This window comes from Triplophysa rosa, linkage group LG16 (genome assembly GCF_024868665.1).
Source record: "Triplophysa rosa linkage group LG16, Trosa_1v2, whole genome shotgun sequence".
Taxonomy (NCBI): domain Eukaryota; kingdom Metazoa; phylum Chordata; class Actinopteri; order Cypriniformes; family Nemacheilidae; genus Triplophysa; species Triplophysa rosa.
Genome location: NC_079905.1, coordinates 301,367 through 312,236, shown reverse-complemented (window position 1 = coordinate 312,236; position 10,870 = coordinate 301,367). Strand labels below are relative to the sequence as shown.

Here is a 10,870-nt window from a genome sequence, read left to right as displayed (position 1 = left end):
GAGAATGACGTTGATGGACATATCATCTACAAAAGAATAAAAAATCACTTTGCTAACTGGGACTTTGATAAAAAAAAGGGGTTGAATCAGAGACTTTTAATTGGTACTGGATTAAGAAATATATTTTTGCAAAAATGAGCAACTTGTTGTTGATGGTAATGTGTGTGCTGTTACAGATTCTCTTACTAATGTGCATTTAGTTGAATATAATGATATTAATTGATATCAGATGGTAATGTACACAGTACCAGATAACAATTACAATGATTCTGTTGCCAATGTGGAGTAATATGGTCTTTGGACCTGAGAAACATTGAGAGGTTTAAAATCAGAAGTTATCCGTGGTACGAGATAACTAATATAAGATGAGAAAGGCTTTTTACTTATCTAGCTTGCTGACAATTAAGTAATACGACAATTTAAAAGTTTTGGGCACCAATGATAAATTGCACACTATACGTTATATTTTTAAGCACTTGTATACCATATAAATTATGATACACATATTTTATTCCTGTTAGTTATAGTCTCCTGAGGTTATGGTATTTCGCCAATAACTGTGATAACAGTTATCACAGAAGATGAGGAGGTGTGGGGCCCCAAAGGTATGGGGCCCCAAAGGGGGGAATATATGGAGGAATTTCATGATATGTCTTTATGTTTTTGATCTGTCTTTATGTTTTTGATCATTATTCACTATGTATTGCTCTTCGTTTTAAACACATTTGTATGAGATTCTGAAAAGCACCCTGCACAGCTGTGTTTTTGATGTCTGGCAGTGTTTATGAAATCTGGGGACTTTTTCCGGCCCCAACCCTACAGTATGACCAAATCTGGGCATGTTCCGCCCCGTTACTATGACTATAATCTACATTGAGCAAGGCCACAGTTTTACCACAGGAGGTGAAGAAGGGGAAACAGGTCATGATGACCATTACATAATTGTGGTGGGCGAGGATATATAAAAATATATTTAAAAAATTAGGTAATAGCCAGCCTACCACGACTAAATATGCACCTTGTTGCCTGGGATATATTGGTGGCAGAAAATCAACAATTGGTTAATAGAAATACGAGATAACGGGAATCTACTTGATTGGTTTTGGAAAGGACCACCTTTCAGACATTTTACTATAACTGTAGACTGAAAACACTTGGTTTTTAGATGACTTGGAACATCTCACTTTGTTTGACTCGAGCAAATAAAGTTAACCCCTTGACACCCGGACCTTCTTTGTCTGAGAGATTTTTTGAACTACAAGACTGATATTTTTCCACAACACACATCGTAATGCATAGCGTAAGCTACATTTAAAAACATCAAAATAGACCAGCCGTGAACTGTTAAATGAAAAACACAATGTAGCCTACAAAAATGTGACGCCTGGCCGTCAAGTGTTTCATTGCATGCGTGATACCAATAGGCTTGTTTGAGATGCACCTTGCCTCGCCTGAAAAGAAGACGAGAGTAGGCGGCTGCAGTAAGGGGAGGAGTGAAAACAGCACAGGCAAGACGGACACTTCCCAAATCGCGCTGTCGAGTTGACTGGAAACGTCAGCAATGGAATAGATCGTGTTCATGTTTTTTATCGCATTTTTATTGGGCCAACTGAGTTTAAAAGTGAGAAATGTTCTAAATCGTATATTCGACAAACTCTCAACCATGTCAAGGCTGAACGAAAGAATTTAGATATGTTCTTTGACAAACGAATGCTTAAACTTAGAACCTCCTATTTCAGGTTTACAGTTTATCTCCCCCAAAAAAATACATTTCAAAATTGTAAGTGATATTTATCCTTCTGGAGAGTTCCTATATTGTGTAAATTCTGTGTAAATTCTATTGTGTATTGTATTGTGTAAAGTCTGTAACTCATTTCCAGAAAACACAGACCCTATTTTTCCCTTTAATTCCTGGACAAAGTGCAATAATTGTGGTTAAATGAGTAAAATGTTGTGAATGTAACATGTCGTTTATAAAAAATGTAATATGGAAACTGTGAAAAAGGAGGTCAAACTTTTTTTTAAATATTAATAACTTTTGTTAGCTAAGAATTTAATTGCCAAATGTAATTTTTTTAATTGTTTGTAGTATTTAAGAATTATTTGGGACAATATTTAAAAATGCTGTCAAAAGCAAATAATAAAAAGCTGGAATTTTGTTAGACTTATTCGATAATATAAATTATATTTCTTGTTTTGAATTTATTAATATTTAGATTTTTTTTTCATTCTTTTTTGTCTTTGTTGTTTTGTTTGTATTATCTTTTATTATTTTTTCTCGTCTGCTTTTGAATGCAAACTGTATACCATCTTGTTTTGTAATGTTTTTGTTATACTTTAATAAAAAAGCGCTTTTTATCGCAGATGAAATCTATGCAATTGAATTGGCACTGCTTTTACATCAAGGTGCATGAGGACTATATATTTCACCTTGTGTTTTTTCCACATATAAATCTCAAAACCTACTTCAGTTAAAGGGCTTATTAATGGAACACTTACGAAAAAAGACATCAGCTGACATTCTCGCCCAATGAGCATTTAAGCTGTGTCGTCAGCAAGTTGTTTCCCATAATGCTTTTCATCAGCGCAGTCGGTGGAGAGCAACTGCGCCCGACTGAAGAATCCGATACAGCCGCCTGGCCGTCGCGAGAGTTTTTTGACACACGTCAGCATGACCTCAGAGCAAGGCGGACGTAACTCGGACACATTTCTTACCGGTATGCATCTCGCGCTGATCACCGGTGATCGGTTCTGCGCAGAATTTGGCCATCTCAAACGAGCCTCTTAATAGTGTAGGGAAACCGTGACGTTTTCTACTAAGTAATTACGCGCATGCGCAGAACGGGTCGTGTACTGACGGGTATTTAGACTCAGCCTATATTTGACGGCGTTCCCTTTAAGCGTCGTCAGGGCAACGGCGTGTTGTCTTCCGCCAAAGCTCAGCGCGCACGCGCACAGCCGATTACTGCAGCTGAGGAGTTTTGCGAATCAAACATTGTGACACTTTCGTTTATGATGGCGCATTACAGGGTAAGTACCTAAATAAACAACGACAACCCCTTTAACCATTACAGAGTACTTAAACAAACAAACAAACCTATACGAAAATTTACCGTGGTTTCATTATAACGAAAGTGTAGTAAGCATGTTTTGGCGTATTCGACACCATTTGTGTAACCAATTAAAGTACTGAAATAAACAACAACGAAACATATGTAACTGTAGACGTTTTTTTGTGGAAAATGTTTCGTTGCCTCAAGTGTTTAAGAACACTTTGTGAGTTATAAAGTATACTATAGTACACTCGTGTAAAAGCATTTGCTTAAATCACACTCAAAGTTTCTGCACGTCATTACAGTACTAGACGATACGATATCAGACACAAAAAAAGCTTCTCAAAAGGGTATTTTTGATTCAATAGTCTTTTACTTAACGTTAACTGTTGTCAAAACTGTTGTTACTCGATCAATGATGTAAGGTTATACAGGTGCAGTTCATCACATTCGTTTTGTTCTTAAGTTGAGGACTATTTTAAATGCTATGTTTTTAAACGTTAGATAAAATGACACAATATGTTCTGAAAACGTAGCAAACAGTACAATTTATTTACCTGTAGCTTAAATAACCTTTTTGCCTGTATTCTTGTACATGTAGGCATCCGAGTCAAAGCGAGAGCAGTTTAGGAGGTATCTGGAGAAAGCTGGAGTCCTAAATAGCCTCACCAATGGTAGACTCTTTTAGCAAATGTGTATTTCTTATCGGTATCCTTTGTATCAAGCTGATTTGTGTTCTATATTCCAGTCTTGGTGGCTTTATACGAGGAAACGGAGAAACCCAACAATGCCCTGGAGTATCCTTTTATGCTTTTAATGTTGATGGCCATATTCATTGCTGACACCGTGCTGAGAACACTTTCCATGTGTTTTCACTGAAGCAAATGTGGTTCTTAACAAATCGGCTTCTTCTACCACTTTATTATTCAGTCTTTTCAAATGAAATGTTTTCTTTTTTAAATAATTACCAAATAGATTGCTGTTAATTTGTTTGTCTGTGGATAAGGTAGGATCAAGACATGCTTTTGCATCATGTGGTTATAGAAGCTGAAATAAGAGCTTTCTGTGGTGAAGAAAATGTTCCCTTTCCCATTTTCTGCTTGCATTCACACTGGCATTAGGACGCAAGCGATGCACTGAAAAGGTTAACTTGAGGACACAGTGATTGAAGCTGTGTTTTTGTTGTCTGTCTTTATTGTTATAATAAAGATGGAATGTGTACGTATATGTTGAAATAGCAAAAATGAGGGCTAATATATAAAATCTGATCTCCTACAACAGTTTGCAGTGCTTCACATCATCGAGGCTGGCAAAAGAGCACAACATGAAGACAAAGGCGGCAGTTAAATGCTGCTAACATTAGCTTTCTGTATGTACACGTATATGTCTTGTAAGACATTTTAAAATACTGTTCAATGGCATGTATTCAACCAGTGCTGTGTTCCAGACCCTGCTCCAAAGGAGCTGATTTTTTCCCACCAAAAGGCATTCCTGAACTGAAATTGCTCCAAAAACCTTTTTCAGGAGCAGCCTATTGTATTTTTAAGCTGAGGCCTTAACTAACCACCTTCCAGCTTTATCAAACATCATTTAGGCGTTGCTGGTTCGGAGTCTGATGATGCAACGAGTTTGCATCTGGAGCTGAGTGATTTACAGCAGAAATTTCAACAGCTTCTGGAAGAGAATAAAGAGCTGAAAACCAGGGTGAGTTAGTCACAATTAACAATATTCAGAGACTTCACCACTGGACAAGAATGTTTGCTTAAAGCAATTATGTATAATGCATTATAGAAGTAGTTTTATTGTATTAATTATGCCTGGTAATGCACCTTATAATGCATTGTAATGTCTCATGAATAATGGTTACTACAGTTGAAACATTATAACACTTATCAATTCATTGTTACACTTTGCATTTTTTAATTTGGTTATAATTCTTTACAACATCATTTAATGTATTACAACACATTATGAACAATTATAATGCATCATATCCTTTAATAACCCTTTATAATGCATTATACATAAAGGCTTTAGGTGAAGGGTTACCAAAAGGCCTTTTATTTTTGTAGTAACCAGATTTGCTTTTATTGAGCAGACACTTGCATATGAATGCTTTATAAGAGCAAACCTTTGTCTAACCTTTGATGTTGTCTATTGTTTGAATTGAATCTTCAGCTTCTGCAGTATGAACCTCCGCAAGAAGATGGGACAGAATAAAGATCCTTGGTTTTGAGATTTAATTAAAATTTCTTCACTTAAAAAAAGTATTTTGTTTGTTACCTTATGTTTTGTAATAAGATGTCTAAAAAGCAAAGGTTTAAGTTAAAATGTGACTGATATTTAATAAACTTCTTCATAAGCAAGATTTTCTTTTTGCTTTGTGGGTATTAATAAATGTGCTTTACTGAACTTAATGATTTTTGGGTCGGTTAGTGCCTCCACAACCTTCAAAGATCAGTTGTTGCCGGCGCTGGGTAGATTACTTGCTGATTGTAAACCATATGGCAAAATTTGTAGGCAGAGACCGTCTTGATTACATTTTAAATTATAATTTTTTCCATGAGTCTGTTATATCTTTACATAATGTATCTACACTGCGTTCCAAATTATTATGCAAATTGGATTTAAGTGTCGTAAACATTTAATTTTATATTGTTCAATTAAACTTATGGATGGTATTGTGTCTCAGTGCTCTTTGGATCACTGAAATCAATCTCAGACACCTGTGATAAGTAGTTTGCCAGGTGAGCCCAATTAAAGGAAAACTACTTAAGAAGGACGTCCCACATTATTAAGCAGGCCACAGGTTTCAAGCAATATGGGAAAGAAAAAGGATCTGTCTGCTGCCGAAAAGCGTCAAATAGTGCAATGTCTTGGACAAGGTATGAAAACATTAGATATTTCACGAAAACTTAAGCGAGATCATCGTACTGTGAAGATATTTGTGTCTGATTCAGAGCACAGAAGGGTTTGTGCAGATAAAGGCAGAATGAGGAAGGTTTCTTCCAGACAAATTCATCGGATTAAGAGAGCAGCTGCAAAAATGCCATTGCAAAGCAGCAAACTGGTATTTGAAGCTGCTGGTGCCTCGGGAGTCCCGAAAACCTCAAGGTGTAGGATCCTCCAGATGCTTGCAGTTGTGCATAAACCTACTACTCGGCCACCCCTAACCAATGCTCACAAGCAGAAACGGTTGCAGTGGGCCCACACATACATGAAGACTAATTTTCAAACAGTCTTGTTTACTGATGAGTGCCGTGCAACCCTGGATGGTCCAGATGGATGGAGTAGTGGATGGTTGGTGGATGGCCACCATGTCCCAACAAGGCTGCGACGTCAGCAAGGAGGTGGCGGAGTCATGTTTTGGGCTGGAATCATGGGGAGACAGCTGGTGGGCCCCTTTAGGGTCCCTGAAGGTGTGAAAATGAACTCTGCAAGGTATGTAGAGTTTCTGACTGAGCACTTTCTTCCATGGTACAAAAAGAAGAACCATGCCTTCCGTAGCAAAATCATCTTCATGCATGACAATGCACCATCTCATGCTGCAAAGAATACCTCTGTGTCATTGGCTGCTATGGGCATAAAAGGAGAGAAACTCATGGTGTGGCCACCATCCTCCCCTGACCTCAACCCTATTGAGAACCTTTGGAGCATCCTCAAGCGAAAGATCTATGATGGTGGGAGGCAGTTAGCATCAAAACAGCAGCTCTGGGAGGCTATTCTGACATCCTGCAAAGAAATTCAATCAGAAACTATCCAAAAACTCACAAGTTCAATGGATGCAAGAATTGTGAAGGTGATATCAAAGAAGGGGTCCTATGTTAACATGTAACTTGCCCTGTTAGGATGTTTTTGATTGAAATAGCTTTTGATTTCAGTAAATATGACCTCCTAATGCTGCAAATTCAACAAATGACCATTTTCAGTTTTTTACAACCTATGAAATGTTTTCAAACTCTGTTGTGCATAATAATTTGGAACAGTGCATTTTGAGTTTTTCATTTTTAAATAAATACTGTTGTCAGTGGGAGGTTTGTTCAATAAAATTCCAAATGTACCCTAACTGTTGATTACTTGAAAATTATACTGACTGTCATTTGCATCGACAAATTAGGAAAACCAGAGAAAGATATCATTTGCATAATAATTTGGAACCCAGTGTACAAACATTTTTTTTGATTGTACAACTGCATGTAGTAAATGACATTTCTACTGAATAATTACAATAAGGCAGCATATGGTAAAATTTCATAATAAAACCTTTAAAAATGGAAAAACATTTACAGAGTTGATATCATTCAAGTGTAGATGCCAAATCTTTCTCTATTGGTGCGCATCAGTTTTGTCCTCAAAATGCACCTTTGTAAAAACTGCAGCCACATCGATAATGTTTTGCTACAGACAGCACGGTACTGGATCACAGGTGCAGAAGATCTCAAAATAACAACATGAAGTTGTAAAAGACTAAACTTCTCACCTACTTGTGAAACATGAATCGTGTGTGGGCTCATTTTATTTTCCAAGACTTAACGGATCATATTTCAAGCACTTTTACCACAGTAATGTTGACGTCAACAATGGAGTTAAAATCAACATTTTTCACATTGATTACTTTTGTGGATGAAATGTGCAAGCAACTTGGTATCAACGTTTGAATGCATATACAGTATATGCTCACACACTACATACATATATTTTGTACACTGAGCGTCTCTGTGCTATATTCACAGTGGCTGCTGAAATTATTCAATATATTATGTAATATATTATCATTTTCATACTCAAAACATCAAGTCACATGACTTGACAAATGGAAGATGTAAAAAAATGCATTGCTTTTTATTGTCATCTTTTATTTAAAATTTCACAAAAATCAAATGTTTTATTGATGGCACACACGACCCCCACACACATTTAAATGCTGATAAAAGTTCAGCACAGAGCACTACACACATTAATATGAACAGATATGTCTGTTGGGTCAATAATTCTTCATCATAAAGGCTAATATTTGATCGCTACAAAGGTCTAGTGTAAAAAGATGACAACAATTTCAGGTCAAGTATTTAACACGTCAGATGATTCTGATTTAGCAAAACAGGCTTACACAAACTATTTTAATCAATATATTTCTGATGTCAATCAATGCCTTTGAAAGGATTGAACAGAACGCCTGTTTCATATCAGCAGGTCATTGGCAGCTCGCCTGCTGCTGTTGCTGCTTGCAAATGATGTTCGTTGGTTGGGCGAGAATGTTGGACTTTCTACTGAACTGTGGTGTCGTGAGTCGTGCGTCTCAGAAACTGCTCTGCCGCATCGAGTCCTCATTCCATGGTTTGCTGTCTCACTGTTAGAGTCTCCGCTGTCCGAACCATTCCCCTCCATAACAGTGCTGCAGTTCCAGGGTGGGCTGAATCTCCGGGGCTTGCGCAGCATCACCGGGCAAGAAATGGTGTCTGTTACTGGAAGGGTGGAGAAATCTGAGCTGTTGGACAATGGGCGCTGCGAGACAGACGTGAACCGCTTTGGATCACGGTCATGTTTGTGCACAAGTGGAGAGCGAGTCTCGCTGCCCGTATGGTTGGAATTGCTGTTATTTTCCAGAGGACTTGGGACAATGTCCTTGTTCTCCCTCCGAATATCCAGTCCCGATGGTGCAGGGTGACCCTGGATTGGCACAAAAGCAGATAAAGGGTTTATGAGTGGGGGGAACGTGGGTCCATTGCCCTGTTTCTCCAGGAGCGTGAATCCGCTGGGAACCATCGGTATGGTGGCTTTACGTCCGTGATGTACGACAGAGTTCCTCTTGGACCTGTTACCATAATAGTCACCCAAGTCATCTTTCAGGTGAGGATAGTAATCCAGAATTCCCTTCTTCAGTTTTTTATATTCTAGATGCAGAATCTCCAGCAGGCTGAGGAACAGCGGCGATACCCTGCATGAACACCATGAACACGCTCTTCTCCGTGGGTCGAGAGACGAAACAATCCACCACGTTGGGGCACAGTTCCCTCGCACTTGTATAAAGGCTCTAGGTGATGACCGTACAGCAGGTACTGGCCCATCATGAAGCCCACTTCTACCACCGAACGGGTTACAACGTGTGCCACGTAGGTCAGCAGCAGCAGCGAGCCCCTAAGCGGGGCTTTGTTGAGCTTCCCCTGCTCCAGCTGTCGCAGATCCCTCTCGATGCGCCTGCGAGTTTCCCCCTGCTCTGCGTCCACTGTCTCCAGCTCTCTCCTGAGAGCCACTCTCTTGCAGTGACGATCCTTTTCCAGGGCACGCAGCTGGTAAATGGCATGACCCATGTAAACCAAGGAGGGCGAGGAAACAAAAATGACCTGCAGAACCCAATAGCGGATCAGTGAGATGGGGAAGGCGCGGTCATAGCAGACGTTGTGGCAGCCGGGCTGCTCCGTGTTACAGATGAAGTCGGACTGCTCGTCATTCCAGACGTCTTCGGCAGCAACGCCCAGCACAAGCATGCGGAAGATAAAGAGGATGGTGAGCCAGATCTTTCCCACCATGGTGGAGTGGATGTGCACCTCCTCTAGAAGTCCTCCCAAGAAGTTCCAGTCTCCCATCTTCACATGGACATCACAACTCTACATGGGGAGAGAGAGGTTAGCTGGATGTTCAAAACCACAAACGATCGATACAATTCTGGGCCGGGCTGTGGGGAGCCGCACGTTACAGCTAGGAGAAAAAACTGTGCAGCCACGTGTCACTGGCTGCATGTGCCACATTTGAATTACAACTGAGATTTGGAACGTTATCTATCGATATAGAAATCTACATGGGGGAGGGACAAACACTGTACATTAAAACATTGAAGAATGACCTAATGTAACGAATGAAATTGTCACTTTTATAAACCTAATTGTGTTCGAAAAATCTAGATCACGGCAAACTTCATAAGCTGCTGAACAGAATCAATGCGAAAAAGGCCTGCAGGTCTTTCAGACCAATCAGTCAATCCAACTCATAACTGTCCTGACGTAGCTTTAAGTGTGATGGCATGTAGACCCTTCAATCATTTACATCACAGACGCTGTTACGTGGGAATTAATGAATTACTGAAAGAAAAGCAAACCCCAAAATTGTCATATTTACTCACCCTCGCATCACTCTGGATTACTTTCTGTCTTCTCTGGAAAATAAAAGATGGTTTCATAAATGTTCAGATGACAGAATGTAACCATTTCAAGGTAAAATTGTGGTGGCTCCCTCTGGAGCAACTCTCCATCTGTCAATAATTATTATCCAGATTAACGATCGATCAGTCACGTCCGCTTTCATACATGAGCAACTCTCTTTCAATTCATTTAACAGCTTGCCTGCAGCAGATAGTTTTAAACCATTTTTGAGGAATTGATGGCCAGAAGAAGCAGGAACATTTTCTATGACTGCTGCTCTCAACCAGTCAGATTCTTGCTAGGTAATGGATAATGGGATGTATTTATGAGACATGTTTGAAATTGCACACAGTCTGTGTGTTTTCTGACCAAATGTCCATTAACAAACAAAACTACACACAGTGAGAATTTTTAGTTTTGAACCTTCTGGAGAAATAAACTTGAATGTGATTCTTGTGTGTATCAGATCTCACACAGAAAACAACAATGAAGACCATTAAAAATTGACTTTGTAAACAAAAAGACGACTGATCAAACAGACCAGCTTTGAAAAATCTAACTTTATCTTAACAACCTCAGTTTACTTGTGCATTTAATGTCATTTAATTAATTTGTAATTACAAATCTACACATAAAACCACATACTGTAACTGTCAGCATCATTGACCTACTTGGTTG

General features: G+C 39.0%; 2 protein-coding genes across 2 annotated transcripts; one reads left to right on the top strand and one right to left on the bottom strand.

Annotated features, from left to right (window-relative positions):
- The first annotated feature begins 2,155 nt into the window (after nt 1-2,155).
- mycbp (MYC binding protein) lies at nt 2,156-5,431 on the top strand. Its single transcript, XM_057355613.1, has 5 exons — nt 2,156-3,030; nt 3,655-3,727; nt 3,802-3,850; nt 4,628-4,757; nt 5,232-5,431. Exons 1-5 carry the CDS (start codon nt 3,013-3,015, stop codon nt 5,271-5,273), a joined length of 312 nt encoding a protein of 103 aa, XP_057211596.1. The 5' UTR covers nt 2,156-3,012; the 3' UTR covers nt 5,274-5,431.
- A 2,286-nt stretch (nt 5,432-7,717) lies between these two features.
- gja9b (gap junction protein alpha 9b) lies at nt 7,718-10,824 on the bottom strand. The gene is given in 3 exon segments (XM_057355611.1): nt 7,718-8,982; nt 8,984-9,061; nt 9,063-10,824. Coding segments are annotated over 3 exon segments (1,404 nt in total). The 5' UTR covers nt 9,641-10,824; the 3' UTR covers nt 7,718-8,234.
- Nucleotides 10,825-10,870: the final 46 nt, after the last annotated feature.

Bases quoted from the DNA above. Each gene is read 5' to 3' on its own strand.
- mycbp (XM_057355613.1), top strand. The intron at 3,728-3,801 runs GTAGACTCTTTT...TCTATATTCCAG, and splicing joins CCTAAATAGCCTCACCAATG to TCTTGGTGGCTTTATACGAG. The intron at 3,851-4,627 runs GTATCCTTTTAT...ACCACCTTCCAG, and splicing joins AAACCCAACAATGCCCTGGA to CTTTATCAAACATCATTTAG.